The sequence below is a fragment of the Humulus lupulus genome, chromosome 8 (genome assembly GCF_963169125.1).
Source record: "Humulus lupulus chromosome 8, drHumLupu1.1, whole genome shotgun sequence".
Lineage (NCBI taxonomy): Eukaryota > Viridiplantae > Streptophyta > Magnoliopsida > Rosales > Cannabaceae > Humulus > Humulus lupulus.
The window spans coordinates 17,050,019-17,071,374 of NC_084800.1; the positions used below are offsets into that span (position 1 = coordinate 17,050,019).

Consider the following 21,356-nt stretch of genomic DNA (forward strand, 5'->3'; position numbering starts at 1 on the left):
ACTCTTGACCTTTGCAATGTCTACCCTTACTTTTATTGAGAATTTCACTCGTTACTTTTGATTGAAATGTGATAAAAAATCATTACTGAATAATTCATCTATTTACTCATAATATTTATTTATAGTTAGAAAATACAATAATGTTGGCAAAACCTTTGTAATGATCTTCCCAGCGTGTGACTTGCACTCTGGCGCGTTAAGTTGAGGAAATAAAAAATTTTAAATGACGAAATTAGAAAAGAAAAATGAAATAAACCACAAAGTAATTCAAGAGTAGAAGTAAGGCATTATCTATTTATTTAGTATTGTATTTAATAAAAAGATTACACTACGTAGAGAAGTAAACTAAGTAGATTTCATACATAAGTAAATATAACTTTTCCAACTCGAGTAGTGGTCTCAAGTAGACTGATTAAAGATTATTTTATTCAACCTTAGTATTGGTATCAATATTGTTACTAGAGCCTGGATGGTGTGCCTCCAGCCACCACAAGAGTTTCACCAGTAATGTAAGAAGCATCATCAGAAGCCAAAAACGCAACAGCAGCAGCAATATCTTCAGTGGTACCAAACCTCTTCAGTAGACTACTACTCAGAATGACTTTCTTCTGCAAGATATTCAACTCACCAATGATCTCATATTCTTATTTTGTTACCACCGTAATCCATTTTAACTTATTTTCCTCAAATTTTGTTAATCTTACTAGCTGTCATTAATGTTTTTTTTAGCTATACACATAATTGTGATATACATTATAAAGTAAAATAAAAAATCAATATCTGGTATATCTTGACTCGTTTCACCAAAATATTTTTATGTATATATATTCTCTAGTTAAGAATGGTCACAAAACTAATCCAGTAATTGGACAAATATCAACTAGTTAGTAGATAAAACTCAATACAAAGTGGAATCAGTCACGGAAAAAAATCTCAACTAATAAAAAAATTAAGAATAAATTTTAAATTAGAGTGTGCTATAAAAATTTTAACTGAAAAACAATGTTATATGTAAAAGTTTAGATCCAAGCTATGCTATAAAGACTAATTTCCTCAAATTTTTGTAATAATGTTTATTTTTTCTCTCTTATATTTTGTAGAATTTAGAATATTTTTATTATTTCAAAAGTATGAAATTTAAAAAGGACAGAATTTGTATACATATACTAAAATTGTGATCTCTTTAAATTTTAATTGATGGAAAATAAAATTCGGTCCACCAAGTCTTTTATTACAAAAATTAAATAAAGAAACAATTAAATTCACGATTTTTATACTGACAAAAAAGAAAAACTCACAATGTTCATTGCTTAAGTTGAAAAAGCAAACTAGTTTCCTTAAAAATACTTTTGTTCATTTTGATTTCCTCTTATTTAAATTATCAGGAACGAATAGCCAGATAAGAGTTTTTAAAAACATCACATTTTTCAAAATTTTATTTTTATCAGCTATATGGTTTTAAATAATAATAATAATAAATTCTACAAATTTTATTTTAACTTCGCATTTATACATATTTGTAATATATATATATATATTAAATAAGATAAATGATTAACGGGAAGACTTTTTCTGTATGAACCAAGTTTTTTAACTGTAATTGTTACTATATAAATTTGAGAGATTTTTACGAATAATAATTGATTTTATTGAAAAATTACATTTTTACGGTTAATTATTTTTTTTTTTTAATTTTACAGTTTTAAGGAATTTTTTATACTTTTACAGTTTGTTTTTTTTTTATTTTGTATTGTTTTCAAGTTGTTTTATATTATTTTTAGGGTTTTTTTTATATTAAGTTGTTCTGATACATATTAATTCTTTGTATTTTTTTATGTTTATTTTGCATTGATACAGTAATTAAAATTTTCAAGTTGCTTTCAAATTGTTTCTTTTAAGATAATTACGAAACTTTAAAAATTATATTTTTTAAAACATAAGTACATATTTTTCTAAAAAAAATTAAGGAGCATACAAAAGTAAAAATAACTCAAAAAAAATATGTATTTAAAAAAAATCTCCAAATTTTACCTCTCCCCGTAAAAATTACATATTTATTTATAGTCTAATTTCTATTGCAAATAGGAACACGTACTACTTGTACTTACCAAACTCTCATTTGTTGTAAGGATCTTGCCGAAGTGAGTCGGCACAATCCCGGGAGCAACACAATTTACTCGCAAATCTGGGCCTAATTCAGCAGCAAGAACCTACAGTAAGCACCAGTTGCCTTAGTTTAGTCAAGCCCATGCCTAATAATAATAGTAAGAGAATTTTTCTAAAATATGACTTTTATAATATTAATATTAAAGTGTAAAAATATGAGAGTTATATTTTTATTAATTTGTATGAAAAATTTATTAAATAAAAAGTTAAAGTATGGAAAGCATAATTAGTAGCTAACTAAAATATGAAAATGTCAATTTTTTTTTATAGTTATATTTTCTTTGATTTTGAAAGTAATTTTATTTTTATTTTTTTCCATCATTTTTTTATTATTTTTCTTTTTTTTCCTTACTTGTTTTTTCTTCTATTTTTTCCTTTTTCTTTTTTACCAATTTTTTCCTTCATCTATTTTTCTTTCCATTTTTTCATTCTTCTTCTTCTTTTTTTTCGTTTTTATTTATTTATCTATTTTTTTTCTTTCATTTGTATTATTTTGTTTTTTTTCTTCATATTTTTTCAGTTTTTTTTTCATTCTATTTTTTCTTCATTTTTGTATTTATTATTTTTTCCTTCAATTTTTTTTTTCTTTTTTCACATATATGAGCTTTTTTTTCTTCTTCCATTTTTTTTCTACTAATTTTTTCATTCATATTTTTTTTCTTTTCATTTTTCCATTATTTTTCTTCTTCTTCTTTTCATTCTTATTTATTCATCTATTTTTTTTTCATTCATCATTTCTTTTGTTTTTTTTTTCATTTTTGTTCTTATTCTTTTCTCATTCTCATTCTTTTTTTTTTCTTTTTTTTTTCACACATATATTTTAACATTACATAATTATTATACTATTTTTTTTATTTATTATCTTTTATTATTGTAATTTTTTTTATAGTTTTTTCCACTATATGTAAAAAAAATTCAAATCAATTTTTTCAGCATTTTCTTTGTATTGTAACACTTATAGGAATACCAAAATTTGGAAAGAAAACTAATAAAAATATGAAAACGTGTATGGATAATGGGTTACCTTCACATTCTTTGTATGTATATTTCTGAGGGTAACTGGTTACTTTCACGTTCTGGTGTGTGTGTATTTATGGTTTCTTTATGGTAACTAGTTACTTATGTTACTAAAATCATAGTTACTTCTTCTTCCTTTTTTAATGAAGTGTTCTTCCATTTTTTCCTTCAAATTTGATGTTTTTTTTCATATTTAATATGAGTAACTCGTCACCCCTCTTAGGTAACTGATTACCCCTCTTATGGCAAAAAGTTACTCATCTCAGGATAAGTGGTTACCCTTCCTGGTGCATGTTATTTAACCTAGCTCTAGGATTTTTTTTTAAGATCAATCATGTAATTGGTTACCCTACCCAGGATTTGAAAAAAAAAAACGTACAATCTTAAAAAAACATGTTTATAATAAATAAATAATAATTTTAAAAACAATTCATATTAAAAAACAAAACTCAAAACAACCAAAGAAAAATTTACTATAAAATTAGTCATATAAAAAAAAATATAAAAAAACAAATAACCTAAAAAAATAATAATCAAATTACAAACATACCCTTCCAAATTTGATTAAGAGTAAAACTATGGCATAAACCAACTTTATACAAAAATATAGGAAAATAAACCCATAAAAGTGAAAATTCTTTAAAAAAAAACCATAGATTAACTTTTTTTTTTGAAAAAAAACTATATTTTTGCACTATTAAAAATCTCATATAAAATATAATTTCCTCTAATAGTAAATACGGTCAACGAATCGGGCCCAACAATTTTACCTTTGTAAGCCCAAGTAATGCGGTCTTTGTGACTGCATACATAGCCCATGGCAACGGTTGGTTGTAGGCAGATATGGAGGAAATAAAAATGATTGAAGAACCCTTCTTCAAGTGAGGAGCAGCCTCCTATAAATCAACTTGTCACATCAATTCAGATAGGAACTACAATTCAGATAAAAAGCTTTTTTGTTTGTTTGTTATTGTTTATAACCTTCGTAAGAAGAACAGGAGCTTTGACATTAACTTCCCACATCTTGTCAAGGATGGATTCTTGGGTTTCCATAATTGTGACTGTATTTTTGCCAGCCATTGGATTGACGGCAGCATTTGAAACAATCACATCTATCTTTCCAAATTTCTGCATCCAATTACTAATATATTCATCACTAATGAATTAATTATAAGAAGGCAAACATATGTAGAAGATCAAGATGAGTGGGTCATCTCTCTCATCATACTATCATGGAGTATCTTAATTACGTGTACGTATACGTACATGAAGAATAATTGCATGCGTATATATATAAATATAATATAAGGACCTCAAGTGAGTTGTATATGAGATCCTTCCTTTGTTGGGCGTTAGAGACATGACAAACAAGCCCCAACACTTGGATTCCTTGACCTTTAAGCTTTTCGGTTGCTTCATCAACATTTTCCTGGTACAGTATTCATTTCATTTCACGCTATATTATCTAAAACAAATTAATTAACGGCATATATATCAACACTTGATATCAAATGAGTGGCATGAATATATATATATATATGATTAACCTGCTTGCGGGAGGAGATGACAACAGAGGCACCTTCCAAGCCAAGACGCTGAGCGATGCTGTAGCCTATCCCCTGAGTGGAGGCAGTCACAATGACAACCTTTCCCTGGAATCTCTTGCTCATCATTTTCTTAATACTAGCCTTAGCAGCTTCCTACCTTTTTTTTTCTGGCATTTGTCCGCTTACACACGCATATATATATATATATATGGTATTTATTTCTTCTGTCCCGCACACAGTTTAATTTTTTTTTTATATCTGACACACTATCAGTCTAAAAAATATTTTTATATATTATATCACATGTGAGACTGACACCATTTTTTTTCTTTCTATTAAATTATAATTCTTTTTCTAAAGTCCCAGCGCATCTAATAGCCTAAAAACTAATGCAGTTGGTTCAAGATATCTGAACACAATATTTTACTCAAACCATTGCTCTAGACTACCGTGTGCGCTCTATTCAAAAGACACGTGGAGAATTCTGTGGTTAAAAAAATTAAATATCTTTTATATTTTAATTTGTTAAATATAATAAATTAAAATTTTGTTAAAATAATAAATTAAAAATTACTATTTTTGTTTTACGTGATTATTTATTTGATAAAATCTACCAAAATTAATTTATTATTTGATTTGCTCAACAAAAAAAAAATTCAATAAGTTCTATATTTTTTTAGTTATTTTAATTTTTTTTTTTTAAATCTTATATGGCACTTTTTACTCAAAATTATTTTTAGTTATTATTTTAATTTTAGTTTCAAAAAATAAAATATAATAAATTAATTAAATTATAGGATAATTCTATGGTAGGCCTTCAAAAAGAGCTCTACCCTAGGGTTCTTTTGTGTTCTCAACCTGTGAATAGTTTTCGGCGCGATTTTTTTTATGACCATGTATATTGTAGTTATTTAGAGCATCTTCCAAATTTTCAGAAAATTTCGAATAATTTACAGTGCCGAAAACAGATTATTGCACTCGTGACTAATTTTTTTATGCGCGTGGAAAATAGCATGTTTGAACTTAGTTTTCGGTACTGTAAATTATTCAGAATTTTCTGAAAATTTGCAGGATGCTCTAAATAACTACAATATACACGGTCATAAAAAAAATCGCGCTGAAAACTGTTTAAAGGTTGAGAACACAAAAAGAGCCCTACGGTAGAGCTCTTTTTGAATGCCCTACCAAAGAAATTATATTAATTCATTTTATAGTTTTTTTATGACATGAAAAAAAATCATATTTTCCAGCTGTACTCTGCACTATGTTAATTCTTGCTTTTATCCCTGTTTCTCCCACTACTACAAAATCCCTATTTTGTGTCAGTCAACGTCGTTGACTGACGCGATTGACTCAGTTTGAGCATTTGTGTCAGTTGGCAAATGACACAAATAAAATGGCATTTGCGTCATTAATAAGACTGACGCAGTTAAAAATAGCATTTGAGTCAGTTTGCAACTGACGCAAACAAGTTCATTAGTGTCAGTTTTGCACTATCACAAATGAACTTGTTTGCGTCAAATACAAACTGACACAAATGCTATTTTTAATTTTTAATTTTAATATTTAATTAAATATGGGTCCACAACCTATCAGCCAAAACCTTAACTGTAACGTCCTCCTAGTAAGGACCGTTACACTGTGTAGTTTAAATAGTGCTTAACTCGCTATTCGAGTCATTTGAGTGTAAATCGTGTAATTAAACTAACTGCAGGTTTAGGTACTAAACATTTCGATCAAAGTAAACAATTTATTAAAAATGTTTAACTTCCATGCATGGAATTCCATTGTAATTAAAAACGGTTACAAACCCAAAAACAAATACAACAGCCGACCTACGCGGCAAAATCAGGGTTCAATTCTAGTTCCAACTGACAACCTCGGACGTGGCGGACGAGCAGGCCGCATATGTAACCTTAGATTGACGAGTCATATCCGTAATCTTTGACTGATAAGTCGAGTCTTTAAACCTTCGACTGATAAATCGAACCCTCTTATCCCTTTGACTGATAAGTCAAGTCTTTCAATCTTCGGCTGATAAGTCGAATCCTTTAACCTTTGACTGATAAGTCGAACCCTTTCATCCCTTTGACTGAAAAGTCAAGTCTTTCAATCTTCGAATGAAAAGTTGAATCCTTTAGCCTTTGACTGATAAGTCGAATCTATAGAGCATGTTATAATCCTGACTATTAAGTCAATCCCTTTATCAGATAACACAGACAAACATTCAGCTTATAAGATAAACTTTTCCCACCAGTACACAGATTAACAACCATAGGATTAAACAAGTGCGTACCGCACTCCTTCTTATTTGAATGGCATCCGAGCCAGTCAAGTGTATGTCGCACTCCCATTCCATTTGTGTAACGCCCCAACTCCTGGGACCGTTACGGTGTGCCTTGTAAACAGTGCTAAACTCGCTAATCGAGTCATTTGGCCAAAAACGTGTATCTAAGTATGATTAGCGGTTTAGGGATTAAACATTTTAGTTAAGATGTAACGTTTCACTAGAACGTTTAATATATACGTTGGGATCTCGAAAATATAAATTTCAGAGTCTATTACAGAAAATATTTACAACAGGTCGTTCTAAGCGGCAAAACAGGGTTCAACCCTAGTTCCACTTTAAACCTCGGTCGTGGTGGACGAGCAGCTGCATATGTACACATCATCACTTAGGCTCTCAGCCTCAAGGATGGTCCAGCTTCCTCTTGCCTTTACCTGCACCACGTAGCACCCGTGAGCTGAAGCTCAGCAAGAAAACACAATAAAACATGATATAATATCAACAACAACCATAGTAATCATCCAGGACTATCAGTCCAAAATAGATAGGTGACTGTAGCAAAAGTCACAAAAGTGGATACAGCTTCTTCTTGCCATGTGACGATAGGGCCACCAGGGCTTAATTGATATGAGAACCTTTCATAAGTTGGAACAGGATAGGTGTATGGTGAATGGTCACCAACATAACCTTCCTCCCGACTCTAGAGTCGTACTATGGACAGCGTCCCCCAACCATGTGACGATAGGATCACCAGGGCCATGATCATCTGGTCTTAGACCAGGCAAGCGCTTATAAGATCTTCGACTTTAGAGTCGGTCCAGCATTAATGCCATGGAGCCATTCAATGCATGATTCTCGACTTTAGATTCAGTCCAGCATTAATGCCATGGAGCCATTCAATGCATGATTCTCGACTTTAGAGTCGGTCCCTGACTAGTCAGTGCCATTCACAAGTAATTCATGCCACCAATCATATATCACATGTTCCATATCCATAAACAAGATATCCAGCATGCTTACCAAACAGGTATTAGTACAATTAGGACCATGCATAAACACAGAGGCTCAAGCTCTGAACGATATCATACACGGTATACAAAGCATGTCCTGATCACATGTTTCTCAAGCGTCATATGCAATATATCCAACAATCCAACATGCACCTATAACAACCATACATGTCACGTTCAATAACCAACCAACATGCATTAGGAATAGCCACGCATGTCATACTCAATAATCAACTAACATGCATCAATTACAGCCATGCATGTCATACTCAATAATCAACCAACATGCACCAATAACAGTCATGCATGTCATACTCAATAATCAACCAACATGCATCAAGAATAACCATGCATGTCTTACTTATACACAGGGTGCAGTTTTCTTACCTCAAAGTTGAGCTAGAATGATTAAAAGTACGACCCTTGAGAATGATCAACTTTTAGTCCTGTAGCGGTCACCTAGTCATAACCAAATATAAGGTATCATCAATAAAAATGATCAACATAAGTTCCCAAATCAATATCTAGCCTCCGGGACATCAATCCCCACTTAACCGGGTACTAGGTTCAATCTCGAGGCCTATGGCTTGAATCCCCAAGCTAAAAACACCATTTCGGGCTAAAATGACCTTAAGGGTCGCGACCCTCCCCAGCTGCGCCGCGGCGCGCCCTCCAGACAGAGAGGACCTTCCCTGCCAGACGCCAAGGGCCGCGGCGCACCATAGTCGCGCCGCGGCGCCCAGCCCAGAAAACTCAGCACGCACACCAGATTTTCCCCAGCGTTTTCCCTTGGAACCAAACCCTCTACCCAGCTCCAAACCTCCTCCAAACACACAATTAAACCCCTAAACATCACCCATAACTCCCCTCATCAAAACCCAACCAAACATTATACACAAAAACTCCTCTTGATTCCCACTTTCTACATCAAAAACCATAAGCTGAAAACGAAAAGGAAAACAGAGCATAACCTGAATTTAGTGTCTAGAACTCACCTTGAAACCAGCTTTGAACCCTCCTCAACAGCTAAACCAGGTCCACTAACTCAGCCTTTGAGTTTCCTAGCCTAATACCCCACCTTGAGCTCAAGAACACCAAAGATGAGATAGTGAGGGATGGTGTACGGGTTGAAGATGAAAACCCCTGTTTTGGCTACGTTATTTCTATAACCTTCTACAGCCAACTAAAGGATAATATAAATCCTTCCAAATGACTAAAATACCCTTAAGTCATTAAAGGCTTCTAAAACCATTCCAAAGGGTAAATTTGGTACTTTCCACTTACACCGTTAATCATAATTAACGCTTCCCAATTCCCGCTAATCTCAATATTCTCAAACATCAATAAATCATATCCAATTACCCTTTAATTCCCGGTAATGCTCTAGTCATCAAAATGACCCCAAGACTCATCCCGAGCCCCGAACTTAAACCCGTTATGACTAGACCGAACACTTACACCTCATGATCGTCTCATGTCGAATAGCTCGAATCAATCCACCTTATAATGTGGCTATATTAATTAATCATAACCATGCACCCAAAATACACATTTACGCCCACAACAGCCAAATTACCAAAATACCCTTATAATTAACATATGAACCCATATGCATGCATTCACCATCATATAATAATATAATTAACGTAAACATGCATATAATCATTAAATACTATAATAAATCAATTATGGCCCTCCCGGCCTCCTAATCAATGTCCTAAACCTTATTAGGAAATTTGGGGCATTACAATTTGTTTGGCATCCGAGCCAGTCAAGTGCATGTCGCACTCCCAGGGTGGCCCAGCCATGGTGGCCCACACTCCGCGTGTATGATGCCAATCTCAGCTCATAAGCCGAGTCTTACTGATCCTTGACTCATAAGCCGAGCCCTACAAGTCTTCGACTTATAAGTCTAAGCTTTAAAACTGTCGACTTATAAGACGAGTCTTTCGAAGTCCAATGTGCACTTGACTAATAAGTCGGTCCCCACTTAACATCCTAATAACCTTCTGATTATAAACCGAGCTTCCCAATCACAACAGACAATCACATATCTCATATAACATATAACATATATATCAACAAATACAATGCATTATAATACATTCAAACAGGAGTCATAAGCATAACCATAATTATGCGCAATTCAGTGTACTTAACCAGATATTCACAACATAATTATAATCATGTTCATTAACAGGGCCAAAGCCTTAATCATATCTATATTCAACATTGACTAATCTCTAATCACACATTCACATACTGGGTGCAGTTTTCTTACCTTCGATCTGTATGCAAGTTACTAGCAACGCCCCTTTGAGTACGACCCCCGATTCAAGCCCTTAGCGTAAACCTAGTCACAACCGTAATAAGGAAGTTCCATCAACAACAGGTAAATAAAAGCTTCCAAACCAAATCTTAGCCTCCGGGACAAAGAGTTCCACTTATCAAGGAAGTAGAATCGATCCCGAGCCCAAATGGTTAAGTTCCCAACCTAAAATTCCCATTAAAGCCAAAATTTCCCCTTAAGGGTCGCGGCCCCAAAAACCCGAGCCGCGGCCCGCCTCTAATTCCAGAGGCTCAGCCTCCTTGGAAACCAACGCGGGGCGCGGCGCGACCCTGAGGCGCTGCGGCCCACTCCTGCCTCCGAGCCCTGCTGGCTCGTATTTTCCTTCACAGGCCGCGACTCACCAGAAAATAGTCGCGACTTAGCCCCACAAATCCAGAATTTTCTGGGTTTTTCCTTCAACCGACCTCAACTAAAGCTCATCCAATTTCATCCCAATCCTCCAATTCAATTCCCACAATCTATATACTCATTCTCACCAATCAATCCCAGCTAATTATCATAATAAAACTCATCAAAATTCCCAAACTTAACCTCCCAACTATCAAGCATGCATGAACACCATAACTCTAGATAATTCAGCAAAACTAATCATGAAAAATTCAGATTAAAACCCTTACCTCAACTGAGTTGATCTACTTGAGCTAAACCTCTAGTTTCCCCAAGCCTAACACCTTGACTCCTAGGCTTTGATCTTCAATTTCCCAAAAAATTCCTCAAGCTTCCATGGGGCATGAAGAAAACGTGGGAGAGAGAAAGGGAGAGCTGCTGCTGTGTTTTTCTTCCTTTAATTTCCTTAGCCTTCTCAAACATTCCCAGCTCACCATACATTATACTTAGACCAAAAATGACTATTTTGCCCCTTGCCCTTCGCTTATTCATCAAGTGTTCACAAGGGCAATTTTGTCCTTTGCCTCAAATCCCTCTATCCACAATTTACATCCTATAATTCACGCTACTTCTAATATTCTCCCACGTTTACCAATAAATTCCCATTACCCACTAATTCCCGGTAATGTACTAAATTACTAAAATACCCCTAAGCTCACCCCGAGCCGGGTATTAAAACCCCGTTGTGACTTTTCCACTAACTTGCTCATCGGGATTGCCTCTCGTCGAGTAACCCAAATATATCCACATAATAATGTGGTCTCAATCAAACAAACACATATTTGCATTTATTTCCACGAATGGGTCAAATTACTAAAATACCCTTCTTATAAGAAACGGGCTCACATACACATATTTAATATCTCTAACATGCAAACATAATTTTTCTTTCCATTTCTCTACCAGCTGCCCCTATCTCCATTTCTCACACTCTCTCTTGATTTCTTTCTGTCTACCCATCTCTCTCTTTCTCACCTCTCTCTCTCTCTCTCTCTCTCTCTCGTTAAAGGCTCGAATTGGGACAGGGTTGGGTTCGGGGTTGTTAAAATATTTATTTTCTTTCTTTATATTTAAAAATCATTTTATATTTTTTTGGATTCTTTGTTTTAGTTCATTGTCTGTACTCTTTATTTTTGGAAAATTATTTTTGATAAAGAAAAAATTGAATATGATAACATAATTATTAGACAGAATTATTGTAATTTTGTTCTTGCTAGTTTGATAAATAATTTATGATTTTAGATTAAAAAACTTATGAATTTAGACTTCTATTTGAATTATTTTATAAAATATAGTTTGAAAAGTAATTTATTAAAATATAAGAATCAAATTAGTAATATAACAAAATACAGTATCCAAAAAATATATAATCCTAGGGTTTATGCCTTTTTAGACCTTGTGTTTTGGCTCATTACCTATTTGGACCTTGTGTTTTGATAAATTATTTTTTGGACCAAATATTTTTTTAAATAGTTCAAATAGACCCCTAAACTCGATTTTGATCAAAGTTTTTTGAACTAAAATAAAAAATAATTCATCAAACTAACATCTTAGAACAAAAATACAGTCATTTTGCCTAAGAACTGTGTTGTTAGATTCAATTTTTTGTTTATCAAAATCAGGTTTATGGGCCTATTTGAACCATTTTATAAAACACAGGGTCCAAAAAATAATTTATCAAAATATATGATCCAAAAAGATAATAATTCAAAATACAGAATGTAAAAAGTATAAACCTATAAATCTTTAATAAAAAAACAAAAAAGAAGTAAATTATTAAAAAAAACAAAAAAAATAGTAAAAGAAGGAAGAAGAAGAAAAAATAAAAAATCCTGAATTGAGTGGGATATTTAGAAGATAAGATGGTAATGTAATGGATTCAGCACGCAACGCGCCAAATGAACACCTATACTTTACTAAAGCAAAAAGAATTCACTGGTAGGCCCCACACCATCTTAATTATCATCCTAAATAATAATATAATATAATAATAATATAATATAATATAATTATTATATTATATTATTATTTAGGATAATAATTATATTATTATTATTCTATATTATATTATATTATTAATTAGGATGATAATTAAGATGGTGTGGGGCCTACCAGTGAATTCTTTTAGTACAGGTCGACCGTTTCATTTGGCGCGTTGCGTGCTGAATCCATTACATTACCATCTTATCTTCTAAATAGGGTTGTTCATAAATCCACCCACACCGCACCATAATTTGTAGTTTGGAATCCTTCGTGGTGCAGTTGCGGTTTGTATTTTTGTCAAACCGCGCGGTGCGGTGCGGTTTGCGATTTTAAATTTTATAAATGCGGTTCAAACCACACCGCACCACATCATTATATATTAACTTTTTTATATATATTTTTTTCAATTTTACTACATTTAAAGTTAATGCATAAATATTTATATAGTATAATATAATATACACAATATCTAGAAAAAAATATAATGTTTCATAGGATGTTAACACATATTCTACTTCAATTTAAAGATATTCCTCCTTCATTAAAATAATATTTACTTTTATATTTCATTTTTTATTTGTTATTAGTTGCTTAAAGTTTATTAGTTTGTTGTACATTTAACTATTTTGTTAAACACTCTATGCTTATGAGATTTATTATGAATTTTTCTTAATTATAATATTTAATTGTTAAAATTATTTGGCGATAGGTATAAACCGCGAAACCGCACCGCACCACACCGCATTTTTGCGGTGCGGTTTGAGGTTTATGCGGTGTGGGTTGCGGTTTGGAAAATTGTTTAAACCGCATATGCGGTGCGGTCCAAAAAATTAGAGAAAAACCGCACCACGAACACCCCTACTTCTAAATATCCCACTCAATCCGGGATTTTTTATTTTTTCTTCTTCTTCTTCTTTCTTTTATTTTTTTTTATAATTTACTTCTTTTTTGTTTTTTTATTAAAGATTTATAGGTTTATACTTTTTTTAGACTCTGTATTTTGTATTATTATCTGTTTGGACCATATATTTTGATAAATTATTTTTTGGACCCTGTATTTTATAAAATGGTTCAAATAGGCCCATAAACCTGATTTTGATTAACAAAAAATTGAATATAACAACACAGTTCTTAGGCAGAATGATTGTATTTTTATTCTAAAATGTTAGTTTGATGAGTTATTTATGATTTTAGTTCAAAAAAACTTTGATCAAAATCAGGTTTATGGGTCTATTTGAACTATTTAAAAAAATAAATTGTCCAAAAAATAATTTATCAAAACACAAGATCCAAATAGGTAATGAGCCAAAACACAAGATCTAAAAAGGCAAAAACCCAAGTATTATATATTTTTTAGATATTGTATTTTGTTATATTACTAATTTGATTCTTATATTTTAATAAATTACTTATCAAACTATATTTTATAAAATAATTCAAATAGATATCTAAATTCATAAGTTTTTTAATCTAAAATCACAAATAATTTATCAAACTAACAAGAACAAAATTACAATAATTTTGTCTAATAATTATGTTGTCATATTCAATTTTTTCTTTATCAAAATTAATTTTAATATGGTTTATTTGATTTTTTTTATAAAATACAAAATCTAAAAAATAATTTTCCAAAAATAAAGAGTACAGACAATGAACTAAAACAAAGAATCCAAAAAAATATAAAATGATTTTTAAATATAAAAAAGAAAATAAATATTTTAACAAAGAAAATGCTAATTACGATTTTGATCATAAAGATGTTTTATTTGCAAGAGTGAGATTTATTCGGTTTGTAAAATGAAGGCCTATAGAAGATCAGAACTTATTTACTAGAATGCAAGACACTTTCTTTTTTTGTTTTTGTATAAAGTTAGTAACACACAATTTGGTATTTATACCAATATATTTTTCCAAAATTTTGTTACACGCACATAGATATTTTTTCTTTTGAAGTATCTTAGTAATAAAATAGACTTCGTGAACTTAAATTTTGTTAGTCAAACCACGAAAAAGTTTATTGTCTTTTGTGATTGGCTTCACTTTAACTGGTAGGGCTTTTAGTGTTTCTCAACCCGTAAATAGTTTTCGGCGCGGTTTTTTTATGACCGTGTATATTGTACCTATTTAGAGCATCTTGCAAATTTTCAGCAAATTCCAAATAGTTTACAGTACCGAAAAATAGGTTCAAACATGTTGTTTTCTACGCGCATAAAAAAAATTAATCACGGGTGCAACAACATGTTTGAACCTAGTTTTCGGTACTGTAAACTATTCGGAATTTTCTGAAAATTTGCAGGATGCTTTAAATAGCAACAATATATACGGTCATAAAAAAAATCGCACTGAAAACTGTTTACGGATTGTAAACACTGAGAGCCCTACCGGTAGGGCTTAAAGTAAAGCCTATAAGAAAATTTCCATATATATATTCTATATTCTCTACATTTGTTTGATATAATAATTAGAGAGTATAGTATAGTATGAAATAGCAGAATCAATGTGAGATCGAATTGAGCTTATGAAAAGTATGAACGGCAAAGGATGGAAATATATGATTCTTTTAAGAGTGCAAAATAATAATAGAGAAAATTTTGTGGGTGGAAAAGGAATAATAATTAATCTTTGGTCGACTTAAATTGAGTATTTCTCTCTCTTGTTCTCTTTTTTCCTCTCATAACTTATTTATATTACAAATCCACACAAGCAAATTAAGCAAAGCAAAGCCTATTATCTTATATTAATTAACTCTATAGAAAACGACAAAAGAGAAAGAGAGAGGGTTCCATAATCCATAAATAAATATATATATATATATATTCTCGTACAAATTCTTTACTTTAAGCTCTACTAGTTGAGTTCTTTAATATTCTCGATCCGTGAATAGTTTTTTGCGCGAATTTTTTTTATGACCGTGTATATTGTAGTTGTCTAGAGTATCTTGCAAATTTTCAGAAAATTCTGAATAGTTTACAGTACCGAAAACTAGGTTTAAACATGTTGCTTTTCACGCGCATAAAAAAAATTAGTCACGTGCGCAACAACATATTTGAACTTAGTTTTCACTACTGTAAATTATTTGGAATTTTCTGAAAATTTACAGAATGCTTTAAATAGCTACAATATATACGATCATAAAAAATCACACAAAAAATTATTCACGGGTCAAGAACATTAAGAGCCCCACTAATAGGACTTAAAGTGAAGCCTCTGTAAAAAAATTGTCATATATATATAAATATTTATAGGATGACAATTGGTTTGGCTGGCTCATATATACAGTATATAATATGTGTTGCTTCAAGAAACGCCGCACATGCATGATGATGCCTAATACTAGGGGTGTTCATAAAACCGCTCATACCGTACAAACCGCCTATACCGCACTGTATCGCACCGCAATTTGCGGTTTAGAACCCTTCGCGGTGCAGTTTGTACTTTTGCCAAACCCGCGGTGTGGTGCAGTTTGCGGTTTTAAATTTTATAAATGCGGTTCAAACCACACCACACTGCACTGCATCATTATATATATATTTTTTAATTTTACTACATTTAAAGTTAATGCATAAATATTTATATAGTATAATATAATATACACAATATTTAGAAAAAAAATATAATATTTCATAGGATGCTAACACATATTCTACTTCAATCTAAAGATATTTCTCCTTAATTAAAATAATATTTACTTTTATATTACATTTTTTCTTTGTTATTAGCTTGTTGTACATTTAATTATTTTGTTAAACACTCTGTGGTTATGAGATTTATTATGAATTTTTCTTAATTATAATATTTAATTGTTAAATTATTTGGTGATAGGTATAAACCGCTCGCACCACACCGTATTTTTGTGGTGCGGTTTATGCGGTTTGAGGTCTATAAGGTGCGGGTTGCGGTTTGAAAAATTGTTCAAATCGTATATGTGGTGCAGTCCAAAAAATTAGAGAAAAACCGCACCACGAACACCACAGAAATATCGTATACGCAAGTGTTTACTGAGTTTTTCAGAAACTAGAATTATCAAAGATAAGAGAGTTTAGAAAGTAATAAATAAAGATTATCGCACAAGGAGTTTTACGTTGTTGGGGCGTTAAAAAGCCTTAGTTCACGAGCCAATTGTATTATAGCTTTTTCAAGAGCTTAAGTAATGAACTCTCTGAATTTGAGCAAAGTGTATGCTTCTCAGAAAAGAATTCGACCCCTTTCCCTAGTGCACCACTGTTCATATTTATAGGCAAATGAGTGTACTGGGCTTGGACCGGACTAACCTGAGCCCAATAAGGGTATAAATATTATTTGCTCTCTGATGGAGGCTTAATACAAATGATTATAATATATAAAGTACATTGACCAAGGCCCATTGGGCCAACCCAAGCGTAACCACACTATAAGACTCACGACAGAATGCTGCTCCAGTCTGGGTGTCATGGCTTCGAGGGAAATTCAGGGGACAGGATCTGTCAGAGTAGTGGTAGTATAGTTCTGAACCAACGGCGTACATTCCCGATGTAACCTCTTCTGCAGGTTACCTATGGGTACATAGCTCTACACTTCTTGGGACGAGGTCAGTAGCGGGGATACTTTATCATGCCAAACCTAGCCACCAGGTCCAGGTCCGTTTACCAACATCCCTCTTCATTTACCAAGGTCCTAGTTCGTTTACCAGGACCCGGGTTCATCCACAGCCGTCCCGGTCTAATCTCGGACTTGGGAGCCACAACCTCTTCATTGCATCCCGGGAGGCACTAGAGGACGCGGTCCTGAGAGTATGCAACACTCCAAGGCGGTGATCCTGGCTTATATTCCGGGATGCTCTTTGGGCTTTACCAAGGCTTGGGCCGCCAATGTTCGTTTCGTCTTCGTCTACTAGGCTTTAAGTCCCTGTAAGGCGGCCCATAAACTCAGAATTTGGCTCCGTACACTTGGGGACACTATAACAAAAAATGTCATTTGCGTTAGTTTATAACTGCCACAATTAAGTTTTGCATCAGTTTGATACGTGACGCAATTCTCATGACACAAACCAGAGTGTCATTTGTGTCAGTTGGGCACTGACGCAAATGTTATATTAAAAAAAATATATTTTAAAAAACCACCAGCAAACAAAACTAAATTTATTTATTTCAAAACCAAACTTATAATATAAAAAATACAATATCAAACTTAAAATTGATTGAATACAAAATACAAAATACAAAAAAAATTTACAAACTCTAAGAAAATGAAAATTTATACAAAAATAAGATATTCCCATAGATATTACAAGTCTCAATACCTCATAATTTTTACATTTTTTTTTCAGACATCAAAAGTTTACACAAACAAAAATTAAACAAAACAAAAAAAATTTCTCCACTGATTGCCTCCACTGAGCACCCCCCACCACCACCCTAATCATGAGCCATAGCCATGACCACCACCTGTAATAGAAAAGAGATTAGAAAGAAAAAAAAATGAAAATGAGAAATGAGAGAGAGACCCATGAACCCAACTGCTGAGCCTAACCCAGCCCCGTGACCCAACCCCTGTGTGCACCCATCCCTGCGAACCCAACCCCCCCCACACCCAGCCCCGCAACCAACCCCTGCGCACCCAGCCTCTGTAGGCACCCAGCCCCGCTACCCCTGCCCCCCCTATGCACACCCAGCCCCTGCATGCACCCATCCCCGCAAACCCATCCCCCCAGCGCGCACACCCAGCTCCACGACCCAACCCCTCGACTCGAGCCTCGCAACCTCGAACCCAATCCTGACCCGATTTGAGCCTTTAACGAGAGTGTGTGAGAGAGAGAGAGAGAGAGAGAGAGAGAGAGAGAGAGAGAGAGAGAGAGAGAGAGAGAGGTGAAAAAGAGAGAGATGGGTAGAGAGATAGAAATCAAGAGAGAGTGTGAGAAATGGAGATGGGGGCGGCTGGTAGAGAATTGGAGAGAAAAATATGTTAGGGTTAATGTAACATCCCCAATTTCCTAATGTGGCTTGGTGCCTGGATAAGGGGGTCGGGAGGCAATAAATGAGTTATTATGTGAATTATATTATAATATAATTATGTTTGCATGTTAGAGATATTAAATATGTGTATGTGGGCCCGTTTCTTATAAGAATGGTATTTTAGTAATTTGACCCATTCGTGGAAATAAATGCAAATATGTGTTTGTTTGATTGAGACCACATTATTATGTGGCTATATTTGGGTTACTTGACGAGAGGGGATCCCGATGAGCAAGTTAGTGGAAAAGTCACAGCGGGGTTTTAATACCCGGCTCGGGGTGATCTTAGGGGTATTTTAGTAATTTAGTACATTATCGAGAATTAGTGGGTAATGGAAATTTATTGGTAACCGTGAGAGAATATTGGAAGTGGCGGGAATTATAGGATGTAAATTGTGGATAGCGGGATTTGAGGCAAAGGACAAAATTGCCCTTGTGAACACTTGATGAATAATCGAAGGGCAAGGGGCAAAATAGTCATTTTTTGGTCTAAGTATAGTGTATGGTGAGCTGGGAATGTTTGAGAAGGCTAAGGAAATTAAAGGAAGAAAAACACAGTAGCAGCTCTCCCTTTCTCTGTCCCACGTTCTCTTCATGCACCATGGAAGCTTGAGGAATTTTTTGGGAAATTGAAGATCAAAGCCTAGGAGTCAAGGTGTTAGGCTTGGGGAAACTAGAGGTTTAGCTTAAGTGGATCAACTCAGTTGAGGTAAGGGTTTTAATCTGAATTTTTCATGATTAGTTTTGCTGAATTATCTAGAGTTATGGTGTTCATGCATGCTTGATAGTTGGGAGGTTAAGTTTGGGAATTTTGATGAGTTTTATTATGATAATTAGATGGGATTGATTGGTGAGAATGAGTATACAGATTATGGGAATTGAATTGGAGGATTGGGATGAAATTGGATGAGTTTTAGTTGGGGTCAGTTGAAGGAAAAACCCAGAAAATTCTGGGTTTGTGGGGCTGAGTCGCGGCTTGCGAAGGGAAATACGAGCCAGCAGGGCTCGGAGGCAGGAGTGGGCTGCGGCGCCTCAGGGGCGCACCGCGGCGCGCGTTGGTTTCCAAGGAGGCTGAGCCTTTGGAATTAGAGGCGGGCCGCGGCTCGGGTTTTTGGGGTCGCGACCCTTAAGGGGAAATTTTGGCTTTAATGGGATATTTAGGTTGGGAACTTAACCATTTGGGCCCGGGATCGATTCTACTTCCTTGATAAGTGGAACTCATTGTCCCGGAGGCTAAGATTTGGTCTGGAAGATTTTATTTACCTTTTGTTGATGGAACTTCCTTATTACGATTGTGACTAGGTTTACGCTAAGGGCTTGAATCGGGGGTCGTACTCAAAGGGGCGTTGCTAGTAACTTGCATACAGATCGAAGGTAAGAAAACTGCACCCAGTATGTGAATGTGTGATTAGAGATTAGTCAATGTTGAATATAGATATGATTAAGGCTTTGGCCCTGTTAATGAACATGATTATAATTATGTTGTGAATATCTGGTTAAGTACACTGAAATGCGCATATCTATGGTTATGCTTATGACTGCTGTTTGAATGTATTATAATGCATTATATTTGTTGATATATATGTTATATGAGATATGTGATTATGTGTTGTGACTAGGAAGCTCGGTTTATAATCAGAGGGCTATTAGGATGTTAAGTGGGGACCGACTTATTAGTCAAGTGCACATTGGACTTCGAAAGACTCGTCTTATAAGTCGACAGTTTTAAAGCTTAGACTTATAAGTTGAAGACTTGTAGGGCTCGGCTTATGAGTCAAGGATCAGTAAGACTCAGATTATGAGCTGAGATTGGCATCATACACGCGGAGTGTGGGCCACCATGGCTGGGCAACCCTGGGAGTGCGACATGCACTTGACTGGCTCGGATGCCAAACAAATGTAAAGGGAGTGCGACATGCACTTGACTGGCTCAGATGCCAAACAAATGGAAAGGGAGTGCGACATACACTTGACTGGCTCGGATGCCATTCAAATAAGAAGGAGTGCAGTACGGACTTGTGTAATCCTATGGTTGTTAATCTGTGTACTGGTGGGAAAAGTTTAGCTTGTAAGCTAAAGGTTTGTCTGTGTTATCTGATAAAGGGCTTGACTTAATAGTCAGGATTATAACATGCTCTATAGATTCGACTTATCAGTCAAAGGCAAAAGGATTCGACTTATCAGTTGAAGATTGAAAGACTTGACTTATCAGTCAAAGGGATGAAAGGGTTCGACTTATCAGTCAAAGGTTAAAGGATTCGACTTATCAGCTGAAGATTGAAAGACTTGACTTATCAGTCAAAGGGATGAGAGGGTTCGACTTATCAATCGAAGGTTTAAAGACTCAACTTATCAGTCGAAGATTACGGATACGACTCGTCAATCTAAGGTTACATATGCGGCCTGCTCGTCCGCCACGGCCGAGGTTGTCAGTTGGAACTAGAATTGAACCCTGATTTTGTCGCTTAGGTCGGCTGTTGTATTTGTTTTTGGGTTTGTAACCGTTTTTAATTACAATGGAATTCCATGCATGGAAGTTAAACATTTTTAATAAATTGTTTACTTTGATCGAAATTTTTAGTACCTAAACCTGCAGTTAGTTTAATTACACGATTTACAC

At 34.0% G+C, this 21,356-nt stretch overlaps 1 protein-coding gene across 2 annotated transcripts; it reads right to left on the reverse strand.

The window, feature by feature from the left end:
• Positions 1–274: 274 nt before the first annotated feature.
• Positions 275–4,998, reverse strand: LOC133794841 (tropinone reductase-like 3). Of its 2 annotated transcripts, XM_062232268.1 has the most exons (6): positions 4,731–4,989; positions 4,496–4,612; positions 4,165–4,311; positions 3,954–4,079; positions 2,109–2,210; positions 275–608 (listed from the first exon to the last, which is right to left on the reverse strand). In XM_062232268.1, the coding sequence occupies exons 1-6, from the start codon at positions 4,854–4,856 to the stop codon at positions 459–461; spliced, it is 768 nt and encodes a 255-aa protein (XP_062088252.1). In that variant the 5' UTR covers positions 4,857–4,989; the 3' UTR covers positions 275–458. The 2 variants fall into 2 exon arrangements, with proteins under 2 accessions (XP_062088252.1, XP_062088253.1); XM_062232269.1 differs by lacking the exon at positions 2,109–2,210 and having other exon boundaries at positions 4,731–4,998.
• Between the last annotated feature and the right edge of the window lie 16,358 nt (positions 4,999–21,356).

Coding starts and splice junctions, on each gene's coding strand:
- LOC133794841 (XM_062232268.1), bottom strand. CDS start 4,856: ATGATGAGCAAGAGATTCCAGGGAAAGGTTGTCATTGTGACTGCCTCC. Junction 4,080..4,164: donor CTCCTGTTCTTCTTACGAAG/GTTATAAACAAT, acceptor GTTGATTTATAG/GAGGCTGCTCCTCACTTGAA. Junction 2,211..3,953: donor CATTACTTGGGCTTACAAAG/GTAAAATTGTTG, acceptor TGCTTACTGTAG/GTTCTTGCTGCTGAATTAGG.